Here is a 19,348-nt window from a genome sequence, read left to right as displayed (position 1 = left end):
TTTTTTTTTTTTTTATAAGTACTACTAGACACTTTTACTTTGCCTATGAGAAGCTGAGATCCAATTGAATTCATCCCAAACAATCAGATGGGCCTGGATATTAACGCGGTCGGCCCAGTCTATTCCAGCAAGACCATTTCATTTCAGCGGGCACATCTGGTGGTGGGTTTTGCAGAGGTTTTAGGGTTCGATTCGACTCGAGACTGAGCAAGAAAGAAACAAAAATGGCAGCTTCGGTGGCCGGAAGATCCAGACTAGTGTACGCTTTGTGCAGAGCATCGAAGAATTCTTCTTCTTCTTCTTCCTTTTCAGCGCCCAGAAGATTCTCAGTGCCATTGCGTCCGTCCAATTTGGTGCCTCGTCGGTCTCCAATTTCCCCTCCTCCTCTTCTAAGGTATCACATTTCTGCTTCTTCTTCTTCTTCGTTGTTAAAAATTCACATTTCTTAGAAATTTAAATCTCTGTGTGTGTGATCCGATGCTTATATCTACTTCGGTTTTGAATTTTGATCGGGTTAAAAAAGGTTGGTCCGACGAGAATTGTGCTCTCTTCAACCCGTCCACGCCGCAATCGCTTCCGCTTGCCTCGTCTCCAAGCTCTCCAGCGAAGTTAGCCCCTCCGCCGAAGGTAACTCGCTCTCCCTTCTCTCTAATACATATATTGCAATTACTGGTAGAGTCCAAAGGACGCTGGAGCTTTTCCTCTGTTTTCCTCTCCTCAAATTGTTTCATTGTGACTTATACTATTGAGTTCTGCAACCTTTTTCGGTGGGCAGAATGCTGAAAACTGTTTTGGTGGTGGGTATTGTAGCGTGCAATCAGGTCTTAGTAGAGCTAGATTGATGCACAATTACATACTAGAGAGTGGTGCACATTCTGTGAGAGGACAATTACAATAATGAATAATGTTAATCTTTCAGGCGGATCAGTGATGTGTGAGGCATGTAATATAATTAGTTGTGATAAGCATTGGAATTTATTTGGCTGTGTTGACAATGTTTGATCCATAATTTATCATTTCTTTTGCCAACCATGTGATCCTCCATTGATATGTGGGAAAGAAAAGGAAGTGCTTAAAAATGTTGAATGAAATCTTGAGAAGGATGCCAGTGCAATTTTCTTTTTCTCTTCTCCTTGTACACGTCAAAGAACCTATAGCCATTGGGTCATGGAAAGTTGGTGAAGTAAGAAAATTTATCAATAAAGACCTTGACAATCAGATAGCACAAAAGTTAATGTAACACGATGCCATGTATTGGTGGTCTTTAGAACAATCTATGATAAGAGAACATATGGATAGCACAAAAGTGAATACAGCATGACACCATGTATTAGTGATCTTTAGAACAATCTAGGGCTGAGCGTCGGTCGGTAATGTCGGTTTTGGTAGAAAAATTTTATTTTCGCCTTTCGAACCGAAAATGTCGGTAAAGTCGGTTATTTCACCGACTTATTCCGCCAAATTTTATTTATTTCGCATTTCGAACCGAATGCGGTCGGTAAAGTCGGTGTCGGTCAGAAGTCGGGAAAGTCGGTTTCGGTCATGTCGGTATGTGGAAAAGTGGCAAATTTGTCGGTAAAGTCGGTCGGTATAGTCGGTTCGGTTAAAAAACCTCTTCCGCCTACCGAACCGAAAAATTCGGAATAAAAAAAATCATGCCGCCTACCATCCTCCATCTAGTCGGTAACGGCCGGTGTCAGTCGAAATCGGTCGAAAGTCGGTTAGTCGATAATTTGCTCAGCCCTAGAACAATCTATGATAAAAGAACATGTCAGAACAAATAGTTACTAAATTGTTACATTAAGGGTGGTAGTCTTTTAGGCTAAGAAAAAGAGAGAGAGAAAAAAACAAACAAATGAAGTTGAATGTCTTTATTTAAGGGGGCATAAAAAAATGGAACCTGAAGAAACATTGTCTGAACAGGAGCAAAGATGAAAAAGGGTGAAATCTAGGAATTTAACGGGGTAAAAACTTTCAGTGAAATGAGCTATGTTTGTTAAAGTTTTGAAACTATGTTCGGTGGGTTCATATTTAGAAATTGTTGCCTATAAGGTCCATTTAAGAAAATTGTTTGGTAAGCTTTTTGAAAAGTATTTTGTGTTTTCATAGAAACAAACACTACGTGTGTAACAATAGTTTTTTATTTTTTTATTTTTATTTAAGGTGTGGAAGCTGACCTTTTTACTAATAAAAAAATGAAAAAAGAGAGTGTAGGCGCGGCCACTCTCTATTTTTTTTATTGTTTTATTTTTTTTGGAAGTAATAAATCATCCTTCACACTAAAAAAATTAGCGCATGTTTTCTCAAATTATTCCTATAAGAAGAGTGATAAGTTATCTAAAAAGTTTGTTGTGTTTTATTTTTTGAAAAGTGTTTTGTATTTTGTTTTTTAAAAAGTATTTTGTGTTTTGATTTTTGAAAAGTGAATCGTTTGTTCAATGTTTTGAGAAAAGTGCGCTTGAGAAGGTTAACAAACATAGCCAACGTTTTCATTTTTTCCTCGTTCCCCCTCTCCCTTCAAATGGAAAGGAATATGTAGCATTAAACTTGTTTTATCTGCCCTCTGTTGAAAGGAATATTTGTATTTTCAGGTTTGTTGAAAAGTTATTATTGTTACTCTGAAAAGAAAATTTGTAACATTTGTTTTCTGCCCTCTGTTGATGACAGGTAGATTTGCAAACTATCTCAGTCCCATCTAGTACCAAGTGGATGGAAAGATCAAGAGTTTGTTCTACTTCTTGTTGTTGGCTGATTAGTAGTTTTGTGGAAAAAGTTGGAGTTCAGGTCTTCCAGGCTTAATTGTTGAACATGATTTTTGCCTTTCTTTTACTACAATAGCAACCCTTGAGCTATTTCCTGAAATTCTCCTACTTTGCTATATGATAAATTTGATTTAATTTTGATGAGTCAATCTATGTTTTCCTGTTGTTTTCAGCTATTACCTCATGAATCATTTGCAAAAATATTTGGATGTAGAAGCAGTAACAATAATGTACAATGGTTATGCTGGCAATGATTGAGTTAAGCAAACCATTAAAAAATGATGCATCTCTTTCCAGGTAGTTTCAATAAGGAAATTAATAAAAAGTCATCTTTTGGTTTCTAGAAGCTAATTTGGTAATTGTTTTATGTAGAAGACACTAATATGCTCTCTGTAGGGATAAAATTGGCTAATGTTAGATCCAGATTGTGTTCCAGAGTTGAGGGGAGGATATTTTCTATCATATACTTACAAAACTCTTGCCATTTCTTTTAAGAGAAGTTTGTCTAGAAACAGAAATGTACATTAAACATTGGATAATTCAGACGTCCTAACATTGTTTGCTTGATCTTGGTGAATAACCTGGCAGAAAGTTCGAAACAATTCTAAAAATTGGACAGAATATTACAAGCTTTGGGAATATTTTAGGTCGTCAGTTGGTGGCTGGGACAAGCAATTTTGTGCCCATGCAGATGTTTTGATGTTAAACTGTTGCTAACCCTGAAGCTCTACTTGGCACATCCGCATATTGAAAGAATTGGGGTGAAGCGTGGGGTTGCAAGTTCAAAACCTAATAGCTGCTTGTGTAACTTACCTATATATAATAAAAAAGGATTTGAAAACCTTGAGCATCAGAAATTGTGAATAGCTAAGGTGTATTAGGGTGAGAGATTGTGGAATACATTCCAGATTTATTCATTGCATTAGTTTTGTGTTTTTGTACTAAAGTGTCTTATATTTGCTATAGACTCATCTGAGAGAAAATTAAACAAATGAGAGGTGCTGTAAAGGGGACCTGTGGTCCTCATACTGTTGGGTGCTTGTTACATCATTTATCTTGGCATTGCTTGATATGGTTGCTTGATGTATGATATTGAATACTTCATTGCAGCAGCAGCATAAAAAGAATGTATATTGTGCATCTAATCATGAAGGTTTAAGTTGTAAGGACTTAGGTTTGATTTTATCACAAAAAGTAGTGTGCTTGATGCTCACGATAGTCAAATATGAGAAGCATCGATTGCTTTAAAGAAATAAGTGTCTTGGCCGCCCTGCCTCTGAATAGCTGCTTTAAAGAAATAAGTGTTTTGGCCCTTCCCTTCTGAATAGCTTGAGAATGACTCTTTAATACTTTCATTGTCGGTGGTCTGAGGCTCCCATGTGTTGTTATTCAATACGACATGCTGGGTTGTGATGAGACATTGCTTTTCTGACATGGCTGGCTAGCTATTTAGGCCTGCTCTTTTGCTTTGTAATAGTTTGTAGACCTGTATGCATAGAATCAAGTTGGGCCTGATCCTTCACCACTCCAAAGGGAAAGATGCATAAAAGAATTGGACAAAGGAGAAGAGTGCCTTCACAATGATTATACTCTGTGAATTGGACCAGAACTTCCTTTACGTGCTATAAAGTTATAATACAAGGATTCGAGTACCAATGTTATGTGACCACACAAAATTTCTTATGCGGTTTAGATAGTTTAGGTTTTTGCAAAGGTCCATATAATAAGGTTGTTGAGAGTTAGGGGTGGCGATTCGTGATTGTGTGTCGAGGCATGGGTATAAAATTATGTAGGTCAATTCTAATTCAACCAATTTAATTAAACGGGTTATATTTCTCAACCTTAACTTTACTAATTTTATGTTGGATTCGTATTGATTCATGGATTGTATTAAAAGTTGCCAGCCATTATATCAGGTGTCGGATTTGGGTCGTGTTGAGTCGTGGATATAAGATTATATATGTTAATCTTAACTCAAACCATTTAATTAAACGAGTCAATCTTCTAAACTCTAATTCACTAAGTTTGTTTTGAATTCATATCGAGTTAATAAATCGTGTCAAAAATTGATTACCATATTGATAGAGTGTCACTTTTCAGCCAATAAATATAAGAGGAAGTGAGGAAGTTACCGTTGTGATACACCAAACAGGTTCCTATCTACTACTTTCTAGAAACGCTGTTTCTAGAGAATGGAAGACTTTTTAGGGTCTTAAGAAGGAATGTTATACAAAATTAAGCACCACTTCGTCCCCCAAACTAGCAACCCAAACAAGATCGAAGGAAGAAAGAATCAAAAAAGAGGGCTATTGGGTGCTTAACATGACCTTTCTCTACAAAGAAATGTTCGTAGTACCCCAAAGCTTCTATGAAAATGTGTAATGCACAAACTAATTTGTGGGTTATTATTGGTTGAGGAAAAGGTCCACTCTCACACAACCCCAATGCCGTTGAATTAACAAAATAATAATAATAATAATTAAAAACGTCATTAGCTTATGCTTTGACACCAGAAGCATGTGACACGTGGAATCAATCCCTTGTTAAATGAGCTAAAATTGTTAATTGTACTTTTGCAGGCACCAAAAAGAAACAAAACATCAATTTGTTCGTCTACTACAAAGTAGCAAATCTTGTGAACGAAAACGAAAGCAGATTCTCTCTCCTTCTGACAAATATTTTTTATTTTTATAAAAACCAAAGCATAGAATGTTTCTTTTCTTTTTTTATTTATTTATTGTTTTAGGAAAAAATGTAAAATTAGTCCTTGTGATTTACCTGATTTACAATTAGCTTTATGTAGTATCAAAATGAATTCAAAGGTCCTTGAGGTATGCTATAAAAACAATTTAGTCCATACAGTCAAATTCTGTCCACTAATTTAACATATTCCGTTAGTGTGACACTGATTTAAATGGGACAGATATCACAATTTTATTGGCTTTAACGTTTCACGCTATCAGAATCTGTTAAGTAGTGAACAAAATTTGACTGTAGAGACTAAATCGTTTTTTTAGTATACTTCAGGAACCTTTGAGTTTATTTTGATACCATAAGGAGTTAATTGCAAATCAAATAAATCATATAGACTGATTTTGTATTTTTTTCCTTTATTTTATTTAAAGGGTCAGATTTTCAAGTTTTTGATTGAGAGGAACACTGTCGAGTCTTGTATTTGGTTGTGGGCCATAAACAACGTAAGATTGCTGTTGGAAAGTAACCCATTGTCTCCTTTGTTATTATATACATATTGTCTCTCAAGCATTCGTAATAAATCATTTTCCAATTTTATAATTTCAAGTGGAAATTTAAAAAATAATATTGATAAATTTTATATTTGTTTGTTGATCCACTATTTAATTCGGCTGGTACTACAGAACGTTTTGACCTTCCCAGAAAAATTCCCCATGCTGGCTACATGTGGATGAAAGAACTGAAAACAGATATAAAAATGTATCTATATTAATGCATGCACTTGGTTAAAATATATCAAAATCTCTTACAATTTCAAAAAAAAAAAAAAAAAAATTGTAAATTTTCAAATTATGTGAGTTTAGGCTGTTTTTTTTTTTTTGCATTAAAAGGCTTGAAAAATGCTACTTATTAGAAAGATGGCACGCTACCGAAACAACCAATTTTTATTTTTTATTTTTTCTCAAAATGCTCATTTTTCACTTTTGAAGAGACGATTTTTTTTTTTTTTTTTTTTAAAAAAAAAAATCCTTTTCACTCGAAGCTTTTTTACAACATAAAAAACGAGAACTTGATGAAAATAACTCATTGATAACGTGCCATTTTTTTAACAGGTAGCATTTTTTAAGCTATTCGATGCAAGGAATCGCTTGAATTCACATAATTTTATAATCCCTTATCTGGTTAAAATGGAGAGGAATCATTTCACAATCCCGACTATATTTCACAGATCTAATGATGTATACATGCCATATAAAACTGTATACATCATTAAATGTATTAAAACAAAATCTGAAATATAAAAAATCTTATTTCACCGTATGTAGAGTGTCAACTTACACATTCACCGACAAGAGATGTGTATCCCCTGGATCTGGATGACATAAGAAACTGATGGAAGAAAGAATTGTGAAATGGAGTGTCATTTTCATCAATTAATCAGAGTTTTTTTTTTTGAGTTAACAGGGAAATGAGCTGTTGAGAATTTCCAAGAAGCAACAAAAAACCATTGGCCTCTTCAGTTGCTGTTTATTGTATAATATCTTTGACTTGGTGAATTCATTAATGGTAGCGTGGGACTCTGGATTATTTATTAATTATTTATATAGAGATTAGGCTTGGAAGACTAAAAATAGCACATGCTATTGGATGATCAGATGTCATTGTAGGGTTTCATAATTAAATGGTTCTACTGCACAAATTGTGGTCATGGGGCTAGTGGGTGTGTGAAGAAGACACTCAACTAGCTAGTTAATGCTTCCTACAATAATTATCAACTTTAGCGATGCAAGACAAAGGGAATTTAGGTAGAAGAAGGATATATATAGAGAAAAGGGGAAAAGAAAGCGGATCGAATCACACGATTCAAAGAGAAGGAGAATTTGATAGAATTTCACTATCAGAAGAAGAAGAGAAAAAAAAAATCGTTTAATCATCATTTCGATCTGTCTCATTGGAGTACGAAAGAACACTTGAATAGATACTAACAAAACCCTAATTTTAACTTGTCCGGCATCGTTTAGGGTAATTTTTTTTGTCATGATTGGAGAGCAAATTGTTTACAAGCAAATTGCACTCTTAAGGTTTTGAGGGGATTGTGGACTTGAGAGTCTAACATGCATACACCAATGATCCTTAATTTGATTATACATTGGCTTAAAAGTCTTCTCTAAAACAATCTATGTGCCTCTAGTTTTTATGTCCCTTGATGACTGTAGAAGATAACATTTGCAGCTGAAACTCAATGGCTGAAAGCAGAAACCCTATTATATGTATCTTTTGCTGATATTGGAAAATTGTTTTAACTTTCCAAAAAAGTATAGTCTAGATATGCAATGCTAAGGTTTTTTTTTTCTTTCCTAATTTTGATTTGAAAGCTATATATGTTTGTGACAGTGACTTATAACTAGATGATAATTAAACTCTTGATCTGCATTTATATGCTGTCGATCTAGATGAATTTTACTCCAATAAACCATGCATGTGCCCTGTTTTGGTCTCAGAAAAGTGTTCAACACACTGCTAGCAACCACACATGATCAGAAGCTAGATATGTTTATGACTAAACTTGTTTAAATTTTTTGGAGTATGAATTTTCTCTCTCTCAGCAGTCGATTGTTGAAATATTAAAAAAAATAATAATAAAATATGAAAGAGAAGGAAAAGAGAGCGAAGTGGAGAGACGTATGGGTACATTTTTACTATATTGAATTATCTTAAACAATATTATATAGGTAGATTTATAGAGAGACAATAAGTAACGAACAAGAAACCATAGTAAACCCTAAAATACACAAGGAATGAAATAAACCCTGGGAAGGAAATACAATAATAAAAATATAAAATATTCTAACAAAGAAAATAATATATTCTAAATATTCTAAGAAATTCTAACATATAAAGTAATAGGCATTTTTCTATCCTTTTTAATTCTAATGTTTTCCATCTTTGATTGTCTTGATCAACTCATATTTATGAATGCTTGCAGCCTTCTTCTTCTTCTTCTTGTAACATCCCCACTTGTAAGTTGTAACATGCATTATTTAATATGTAACATATATGCATTATTTAATGTTGCCTTCAAAACAAGTATATATATATATTCTTATTAATAACTTACTTACCACACATTTAATGGGTCCTCAAACAATGTCATTATCCTATGTTTCATTCTTATTTTGGAGAAAAAAAAAAAGAAAGAAAAGAAAGTAATGATTTGAACTAAAGTGTAAACACATATATGTGTGGGAAATTCATGAGCTGGCCAAGTGGGCTTTTCCAGCCAGTTACTTCCTTGAAGTTTCAAAGGAGGCCAATTCAAAAAGTCTCCTGGCCAGGGCATATGAAAAAATTCCCCTTGATTTAATGCACATTTGATGGTGGGTTTTCCTAATATAATCGCTTGTGTTTGGACCGTTTGGTTGGTGGGAATTTCTTGGTATTATTTATGATGAAAAAAGAGAAAAGTTTTAATTTCTTTCTGGATTCCAATCTCTTTTTGCATTGTTGCTCGCACGTCTGGTGTGTTTAGGTAGACTTGCCACTTTTGAGTGTGCATAGCTTTATCTTTACTAATATTTTCATAAAGGAAAAGTTTGGGAAAGTTTTGTATTCCAATATCTGTCTTCTCAACGACCAAATGAAGAATAAAGTTGTTCCTCTAACCATCAACAAAGATTGAAAATCTCAGATTCCTATGGAGATTATTGCTCAATGATCATCATATTAACCAAAGCTCCAACAATTTGGAGTTCTAGCATTCTTTGATACAAGGGTTTATTAGTTTGAGCAAATATTATGGAAGATAGTTATGTTATTCTAGTAGAAATTGCTCATTAAAGCAGCATGTGCCTTTTGAATTTCTTTTATCCATTATATTCAATGTATAAGAACCGATCGGCGAAGAAATGAACGGAATTTGAGGATTTGGGTCTCCTCTTATTCTCTGCCCAAAGAAAACGGAGATAGTGAGAGAGAGAGAGAGGCTACTATGTTGATTAGCGTTATCTTTGCCTGAACAGAAGGTCCTACGGGTAAATTCCTTGTTCAAACATAGCTTCCTTGCTCGGGTAGAAGAGCCTCTCTCATATATTCCTACCCAAAAGGAAAGAAACAAGGATTTCCAATTATGAGAAATCCCGGTCTGGATATGTAAATATTTTAAGAAAAATTTTCAAAAATGGAGCCCTAGTTCCATGCCTTCTCATATGGGGTCCAAACCTAAAAGCATGCCCTTCAAAGGTACCTAAAGAGCAGTGACAATTCCCTTTTTTGATGTTTGTTATGAAAGATTCCCCATCCTTTCTCTGCTTATCATTCAAATGGTTCTTCTTCTTTCTCATTATATATAGAATAGAGACAACATATGTACCTGCTACAACAAGGCATTGTCTTTTTCCTTCTCGTATCTTCACTGTACCAGTTAAACTTCCACTGCAGTTTTATCATATTTATGAATCGTGTTCTGAGGGGAATTGGTGGAGGGAGGAGGGGTTGACCTAAAACTTTGGAAGACTTGATAATCATATTGATTTTAATGTTCTTTCTTCCCCAACTGCAACCACATGATGTTTTTTTTTTTTTTCTTATCAAAGGATGTCACAAGTACACCGGTAGGAATTAAAATAGTCACGCAAGGCTTCTTTGTTATTATATTCTTAATTTCATAATTTGTATTGAGAGTAGAAAACAGGAGACTGAAGGGAGAAGTAAGGGAAGTCGACGAGTTAGTGTTTACAATTTTTGACACGACTCGTAAATCTAACACAAAATTAACAAATTAAATTTTAAATAATCTTATATCTATAATTCAACGTGATTCTAATTTGAGACGCAAACATGTCATTTGCCTTTGCTTTTAATCATGAGCAAGGAGTTGGTGGGTCTGCAGCCCAAATTTAAGTTGTGGGCCAACACTCACTATCATAATCATCACAGTGCTCCAATCATCACTCCTTTTTCTTTTTTCTTTTTCTATTAAACTCTATAAAAAAATCCTTAATTTCATATTAAATGGATTGAGTAGTGATCCTAATCACATTTTTATTCTATAATTATTTTATAATGTTAATGTGACCGTTTTAATTGGACATAATTTTTTTCAAACTAATTTGGAGAAAATTTCTTCTAACCTAATCTAATAAGTGCCAAGTGTTATCTCTCACATGTTTTTTTTGTTTTTAATATTCTTAACACTCATTTCTTGTCATTGTACTAATCTAAGAACTTAAACATTAATTTTTTATAAACTCAAACATGTTGAATAACACTTTTCACTTATTAAAACAGGTTGAAAGAAATTTTCTTCAAACCAGTATAGAGAAAATTTGTATCCGTTTTAATTTTTTTTAAATACTAATTTAAAGATTAGTTAGGATTGTTACATTAACATTGTAAGATAGTTATGAAATAAAAATATAATTTCTACCATTACTATTACATTATAATATTTCTATCATATATATGTAGGGGCGGAGCTAATAGGAAACGAATGACCCTTTTAACTTGTCTAAATTTTTTTTAGACCAAATAGAGTTGGCTTAATTGTCCTGATTGCGCACCCTCATTCGCTTGCTTGCTCACTCACTCACTCACTCACTCATGGCTATCTGGCAAATTGGCAATCTCTTAGCGAATCAAGCTCAACTAGTAGCTCACTTATCTCTCTCCGGGTCTCTAAGGTTGATTTTCGTTTGAGTACTCATATATGTGGGGCCCGTTTGTAGAACCCACATTGACCCACAAATTTAATGATGATTTTGAAAAATAGATGTGTCTTTTTATAATGTGTTTTTTATGTATAAATTGTGATGTGACATAAATGTGAAAGTAGTTTTGAGTGTAAGACAAAAAAATGGTCACCCGCAAGGCGTGTGAGAACTTTTCCATCAAAGATAACGGTATGCACTAATGGAGTAGTAGCCTTCTTGTCCCATAATAGTAGTTTAATATATCCAGTGTCACATATGCCAATTTGTAAGGCTCTTTCGAAAATAACTCAAGGCCTTAAGTATATTTTCCTCATAGAAATGGGCTCTTCCACGAAAGATGCTTGAAGGAGCTCCGAATAAACTCACTATTAAATTTGGGATGTAAATTTCGTCTACATTTGATGGAATTACGAATGGAGTTAGTATTACAAGTTTATTTTGTCTAAGAGAGTATAAAATATATCAGGGACACGTTCTACCACTGAGCTATATATATATATATATATATATATATATATATATATATTAAAAAATGAGCTCTCATTTTTCAAATAATCTAGAAAATGGATATTTATATTTTTGTATTATATTTGCATAAGAATACTGTAATATGTTTGGATTACTATTTTCAGTGGCACAACAAATTTTATCATTATATTTAACAACACAATTATCAAAATTCATATTTTTAATTTCATGTTTTACTATTTGTATCAAAGACCATTAATTAGTATTTGATTTGATTTTTTTTTTTTTTTGAGTTATTAAATTTTTTCTATGATTTGGATGATTACATCATAAGATCAAATATATATATTCTAAACTAAAACAAATAAATGCATTCTAACACAAAACATACACGATTAGACACGTTTTAAATAATAATAGTAATAAGAGAAATAAAATAGTATATATGTACTTTTATATATTACTTTTCTTGAATGTACAATAAAAATTGAGAAAAAAATAAATAAATTTAATCATTTGGATGAATATCCTAAATGAGTTGATTTTTGAAAAGGTCTTAAGAAATTATACTAGGGTAATATATATAAACTATTAAATTTATTTTTTTTTATAAAAAAAATAGACTATCTTATAATCCTTTTTTGTTGTTCTGAGTTTTTAATCAAATTAATAATGTACCTAGTTTTCTTTCTATTTATAATATTTTTTATTCCAAATTTTAATAGATTTTAAAAATTTAAAATCGTATAAAGCATGTTATCCATATAGAAGTCGCTGCCCATGGTTGGAGACTACAGATTGGGGCTCTATGGATATAAATTTAAGTCGTGGGACCAACATTCACCATCATAAATTCATAATCATTTAATTGCCCCTATCCCCTATTTATAAATAAGTAAATAAATAAATAAATAAATGGGGAAATTTTACTTTGACCCCCTAAATTTTCACATGATTTTACAAACTCATATTGAATTTTTAAATCTCTCACTTTTGAACCCTGAACTGCTTTTAATTAGGACCCTTCCGTAAATTTTAGTTGTTAAAATTACAAAAAAAAGACTCAAATATCTCTGATTTTCATTTTTTTTTTAAATATAAAAACGTTTTGGAAGTTTGAATTTTATATAAAAGTCAGGGATATAAACGTCATGTAATGTTTAAAATCTAACGGAGGGGTCCACATTGAGATAAATTCAAAGTTCAGGGGTCCAAAGTGAGAGATTTGAAAGTTCATGAGAGGTTTGTAAAATCGGGTGGAAATTCAGAAGGCCAAAGTGAAGTTTCCTCTAAATAAAATCATGCTCGAAAAATTTATAGCATCAAGTGTCACCCCTTCACATATCACTATGATAAACACTTTTTTAAAATAAATTATAAACGAATTATCTCAACTCTTTATTTCTACAAGAAAGAGATTATTATTATTAAGATTCAAAGTAATTAAAACCAAAATTGCCATTAGTATCTCAAATTTAATGGTATAGGATAATCTTCTTAATCTTATCATGTCCCTTGTCTACTTCAATTTTTATATTTATGTTGGAAGATGTTTGGGTACTACAACTTTTACAATAATTTATTTACAAATGCACGTAACACTTCACATATTATTAAAGTATAATGTAGACTACAACTTCGTAGTTTACATTTTAAATTTTTAAGAGTAATGACACTTTTCATCCTCATTTCACAACAGTGGTGTGTTTTAAGTGTTTTCACTTTTGCCGAATATCAAATGGCTACCTCAATTTTGAAATGTATGGTAGGTGGTACATGTATACATCTAATAAATAGAGATAGTACTTACGTCTATAAAAATTAAAGTTGATCAAACTCATCGTGTTTCAAATCGTGACACCTATCTCATTCAAACCTATTCATATTATTTAAAATTAAAAAATAAAATCTACAAAATGAAAAAAATAAAAAATGAAAAGCGCCCACGGGGGGTGGGCGCGCATGTTAGCCAACCCTAGATGGGGCTGGGATGGCTCGCAGCCACCCCAAACCTCCCATGGGGCTGGCCGCTGGCTATAGGGGAAGCCACCTCAATATATATATATATATATATATATATATATATATATATATATATATATATATATGAAAAATAAGTAGGATTAGGGGTGAGCATATTCACCGAGTGCCGAGTTTCGACCGAGTGCCGACCGAGTTCCGACCGAGACCGACCGAGACCGACCATGACTGACAAGAAGACGGACGGTAGGCGGCTGGAATTTTTTTGTTTCGACAATTTTCGGTCGGCAGGCGGTATGCCTTTTTTGGAAGTCGGTTTCCGACATTACCGACCCGACTTTTACCGACTTGTAAAACGACGTCGTTTTGATATTTATTTTTCATATTAGTAAATATTCGTTATATTTTTCTAACGAAACTCGTCTAGCTCAGTTGGTTGAGCGCATGCCGGACGCCTACTGGTCGTGGGTTTGAGTCCCATGCTGGTCGCCTTTTACTTACATTTTTACTTATCAAAATAAAATATTTTCCTAGTCAAAACGGCGTCGTTTTGTCTTGAATTTGTGCCCTATATAATCTCATTTAGAACCTCTCTTCCGTTTCCCCTAACCCTCGCCGCGGCCGTCACTCTCATCTTCCTCTCTTTGTCACTCTCCTCTCATCTCTTCCTCTCTCTCACTCTCATCTAATCTATGCCTCTCTCTCACTCTCCTCTCATCTTTGCCTCTCTCTATCACTCTCACTCATGACTCCACCTCTATGTTTATTTTTATATGATTTTTATTTTATTTTTTTGCTGTTTGGTTGCCAAGAAAGTGGAGGAAAAGAGGTATTTTCTTGCTAAGCATGTTTTAGAATTTAGACTCGAGTTTCTGTGCCTTTTTTGGTTCAAGTTGTGTTCCCTGATTTAGTATTTTTAATCTAATTAAGAATTCTTTTTCTTTCTGATGTTTGGTTGCCGAGAAAGTGAAGGAAAATTTCTTTTTCTTACCGTTTGGGCTTGATTTTTCAATCTATTTTCTTGCTGATTGTGACCCAGCCCAAACCGACATTACCGACCGTCACCGTAACCGACTCGGCGGTGACGGTCGGTGGCGGTACAAATCATTGTCGGAAAAAGTCGGTGAATTTACCGACTTTACCGACTTTGGAGCGGAAGCAAAAATTTCCTACCGTAACCGACCGTAACCGACCGACGCTCACCCCTAAGTAGGATAGAGTTTTGTTTCAAACTGGGTCAGAGAAAACTCTTCCAACCTATTCTATAAAAATAACATGTGTCCTCTGCAAGTGAAAAACACATGTTTTTTTTAATTACAATGATAAAGTTGGAAGAAATTTTATTCAAAAAGCCTGTGCTTCTCAAGTGACATATATTATTTTTATATAATAAGTTGAAGGACTTTCCTTTAACTCAGTTTAAAAGAAAACGTTGTCCAAATAAGTAGAAAGAGCAGTATTTTTTAAAAATTATAGAAACTCCCATAGCAATCTTTCTGTTTAATTTCCAATAACGTAAAGAGTTTAATTCCTATTTCCAACTCACGGTACTGGTTTGATAACCGGCATAAATTACCGTTGGTGTCAACCGTCAGAAATGTGGTAATGAAACGACGCGGAAAGTCATGAGTCATGACCCTTAAATTTTTATTTATTTATTTATTTAAGGTTTCACTGTTTATTTCGAAGACTTAATGAACAAAAAAAAAAGACTAAACCCAATTAATTAAAATAAATAATAATAATAATAATTCATAACCTTTTCTTTTTCCCCCATTAATTATATCTTTATGCCTAATTACTAAACTCCCAAAGCCAGGAGCTTTAAAGCAGACATAAATCATGTCACAACACAAACCAGACCATGACTAACTCCCTTTTCTACCTTTTTCGTTTCAGTTTCTTTTGGTTTTTTTAATTTCTCATATGAACTGTCACAACTGAGATTAAAGAAAAGAAAAAGAAAACAAGATTTTTTTCTTTCTGCTTCCATCTCTCCTCATCACAAGCCAAGGTGTTTGTTGTGTTGAGAACTGAGAAGAATTGTGTATTTATTACATACGGGTCTGTCAGGAACCCTGGATTTTCCTCCCCTTCCACCTGTGTTTTTTTTATCTCCATTCCTGAGCTTCCTCTTTACTTTAGAGAAGATTAAAGAAGAAAAGCACCTAACTTCTCCAACCTCCAACCTCCAACCTATATATTCATTTTTTTGTTTTTGATTTTCGGGACAACCCAAAAGAGAAAGAAAACCTCCAGATCTCTCTCACACAAAAAAGAACAAAAGGAAGGAAAAAAAAAAAAAAAGAGAGAAAAAGAATGAGAGACATAGTTTCTTGTTTCAGCGAAAGCGCAGTGAGTGTGTCTAATCCTTCATGTTCCAGCTACTCAAACACAGCTTGCATCAATCCAAGCCTTTCCCCTTCAATCCAAAATTCCGTCGCCTGTGTTTACAGAATCACCCTCTCAACCCAGAAGAAAATCTTGATCACAGTCACCTGGTGCAAGACGAATTCCGCTCAAGGCCTAAGCATAAGCTTCGGGGATGACCCATCGGCGGCGGCGACGGCCTTCCGGCTCAACACGAATTCCCGGTTGTTCAGGAAGAAGAAAGGAAGCAAATTGATGGAATCCGGTAATTCGAACATCGAAGTTATCTGGGATCTCTCTAATGCCAAGTACGAAGCAGGGCCTGAGCCTGTCGAGGGATTCCATTTGCTCATCATGGTTGATTCAGAAATTGGCCTAATTTTAGGCGACATAGCCGAAGAAACCGTCGCCAAGAAATTCAAACCGACGACTTCTGCAGCAAATGTCTCTCTGATTTCGCGGCGGGAGCATTGTTCGGGAAATACCCTTTACTCAACCAAGGCCCAGTTCTGCGACGCCGGCATTGCGCACGAGATTTTGATCCGGTGTACCGGAGAAAACGAGGGGTTGAGGTCGCCGGTTTTGTCGGTGTGCATCGACAAAAAGACGGTGATTCGCGTGAAGAGGCTGCAGTGGAACTTCAGAGGGAACCAGACAATTTTTGTCGACAATTTGTTGGTTGATCTGATGTGGGATGTGCATGATTGGTTCTTCAATCCTGCATCTGGATATGCTGTGTTCATGTTCAGGACGAGAAGTGGCTTGGATAGCCGGCTTTGGCTGGAGGAGAAGTTGGTGCAGAAGGATCAAGAGAGAGTTGAATTCTCTTTGTTGATCTATGCCTGTAAGAACCAATAATTTTTTTCTTTTTTCTTTTTTCTTTTTGTTCTTGTTTTTGTTTCTTCCTTTTTCTTTTCATTGGTGTTTCTTCGATTTTTACCTTTCAATATTCTTTTTCTTTTCTGCTTGAAAGGAATAGACGCTTACTCTTTTATATGTAAAAAAATTAACTTGGAGTTCTTTTATTTTTTTTTTTTGAAGGGAACTTGGAGTTCTTCAATTTTACATAGAACGACTTGTTTTGATCTCTTTAGAGGGGTGTTTTTTTTTATTATTATTATTTTTTAATGTTGTTCATATGATGAAAAAGGGTACAAGAAGATATAGGCAAATGAACTTTTGGGATTCTGATAGATATCAAAGAAGATTTGCTGAAAGGCCAAATAATGATTTTCAAAGGTGTGTCCTAGCTATGGAGAGTGCTTTTAACCTTAAAAGGAAAAAAAAAATTAAAAAAATTGAGAATCTATTGACAATGATCGGTGCATTTTTGACTCAGACAAGACAATATGGGATTTCTCTGTTGCTTTTAGTAAGAGTGTGTCTTGTAAGGTTTACCGAACAAATTTTTTGGCTTGAAAAATGTTCATATATGATTGAGTTCACCTCTTTGTGTCATTTCAAGCTTTTCAAATAGTTGGTGATTATTTAACATGCATGATATGTCTATGTAATTAATTTACTCTTTACTTTAATGAAATATTTTTACGAATTGGTTACTCTTTTTATTAACAGAGAGTTTGAGCTTACACATAAAGTAAAGTGGTAAAATATTAAATAAATGGTTAAGAATAATGTTATATACTATATTCCTATTTATTGGCTGATGTGACAGTGCTCATCAACATTTGGATGAGACTGCTACATCAATCCAATAGAATGGAGGTATAGTATGTAGCTTTACGCAATGATTAAATTCACTTGTTTTTATTTACTTAAACTTTTAGAATAATTAGTGATTTATCTGAGTTGCAAAAAAAACACTTATTTTATTTAGCCACACAACTCAATAGTCCTCGATTCATTGCTAGTTAAACCGAGCTTGAGTTTTGATCTTTCAGGTTTGCTTTAATGAAGCTTAGAAATGATATGCATGCAGTGTGTTAATGTAACTCGTTTAAGGATGTATATGCAGAAATTTGAAATGGAATTGGTAATTTATGAAATTTACTTGTTTAGTAACTAAATAGGTTAATTTTAGAAGAAAACAAATATATTTGTACTTCATCTAATAACTACACAATGCACAAAATAATACTTTAATGGGAGCAATATCTCACTGTCTTTATATCTCATATGAAGAGTCTTTATATCCCTTGTAATCCTTTCTTCTTTATTCAATTGAAAAAAAAAAAAAAAAAAGGAGAAAAAAAAAGGTGTCTTTATATATTTGAAAAAAATGTTCTAACAATCCGGTTTCACTTTTTATCAATCGCTTTCTAAGGTTTAAAAGTTATCAAATCACTCTTTTAGGTTCGCACCGTTATTAAATTACTCATTCCATTCTCCTTAGTTGAATTTTTTAACAATATTGAGTGCACACGTGGCCATCAGGTTACATCATGTCTAATAAAAAGAAGATAAATGTCCAAACCATTTAGTCGGTTAACTTACATTAGATACACGTCATGTTGGATTGTTATCTCGACCCATAATTTAAAAATTGTACTTATATGTTAATAAGGAAAAAAAAAAAGCATCTCAAAGGGGTTTAGGAGTCATGGAAAAGAAGCAAAGATTGCAATGAGTTTGGTTGGCAATGTAATCGACATTGACAACACATTCAAATGTGTCAATGCGTTGTTGGAGTAGATGCTCGAATGTGACACAATGCGTACTTGTTCGACAAGACGATGCCAGAAGGCGGGATACCGTCTGATTAATACTTGAGGACCGTGCGATTGTTGTCCCGGGAGCAGTTCATCTAAAAATGCTTCAAACACTTGAATGCTGGATGGATGTTCATGGTCCCCCCTTTGTCATAAAACCAGCACCATCCTGAAAGAAAAAACCAATGAGTGTGCTTGTAATCGCCCCAACACACCTTGCTAAGGATGGTGACCTCCACTCCCCACCAAACAATGTCCTTAGCCCTTTACATTTGTCTTCATGTTAATAACCTAGAAGAAGTACTTCTCAAAAAGGTCTAGAAGATCATGGCTAAGTGTGAAATATTAGAACATAGTTGCTGAGAATAATGGTCAGATGGAAGATTAATGTAGTCCCTCGTAGACAAACGAAACGAAGAATTGAAAATGCTGAATAACATTTCTTCTCCGGTCTCATAAACTTTATTTGGGAGTTGTTTAATTAGTAGGCATGCGTGCTAAAAGATCTGGATATACACAAACAAACATTATTACCTTAGAAGGGACAATTATAATTGCAGCAGCAGGCAACAACATCATAAGAAGAACAGTTTCATGGGCAGTCTTGTCTTAATCATGGCATTAAGGGAGGAAGAGTGAGTGAAAAGGTTGGAAGAATCCCAAAGATGGTGGGATACTAATCATATCATACCAGGAT

General features: G+C 34.0%; 2 protein-coding genes across 3 annotated transcripts; both read left to right on the top strand.

Annotated features, from left to right (window-relative positions):
* The first annotated feature begins 118 nt into the window (after positions 1-118).
* Positions 119-2,934, top strand: LOC132164202 (PPR containing protein). Its single transcript, XM_059574639.2, has 3 exons — positions 119-394; positions 524-627; positions 2,668-2,934. Exons 1-3 carry the CDS (start codon positions 225-227, stop codon positions 2,697-2,699), a joined length of 306 nt encoding a protein of 101 aa, XP_059430622.1. The 5' UTR covers positions 119-224; the 3' UTR covers positions 2,700-2,934.
* A 12,542-nt stretch (positions 2,935-15,476) lies between these two features.
* LOC132164289 (DUF868 family protein (DUF868)) lies at positions 15,477-17,095 on the top strand. 2 transcript variants are annotated; one of them, XM_088519245.1, is made up of 2 exons: positions 15,477-16,826; positions 17,024-17,095. In XM_088519245.1, exons 1-2 carry the CDS (start codon positions 15,932-15,934, stop codon positions 17,050-17,052), a joined length of 924 nt encoding a protein of 307 aa, XP_088375371.1. In that variant the 5' UTR covers positions 15,477-15,931; the 3' UTR covers positions 17,053-17,095. The 2 variants fall into 2 exon arrangements, with proteins under 2 accessions (XP_088375371.1, XP_059430757.2); XM_059574774.2 differs by lacking the exon at positions 17,024-17,095 and having other exon boundaries at positions 15,477-16,992.
* The last annotated feature ends 2,253 nt before the right edge of the window (positions 17,096-19,348 follow it).

This window comes from Corylus avellana, chromosome 8, assembly GCF_965113065.1.
Source record: "Corylus avellana chromosome 8, dhCorAvel1.hap1.2, whole genome shotgun sequence".
In the NCBI taxonomy this organism is placed as follows: domain Eukaryota; kingdom Viridiplantae; phylum Streptophyta; class Magnoliopsida; order Fagales; family Betulaceae; genus Corylus; species Corylus avellana.
The sequence above is the reverse complement of the archived record's forward strand: the minus strand, read 5'-3'. Positions and strand labels throughout refer to the sequence as shown.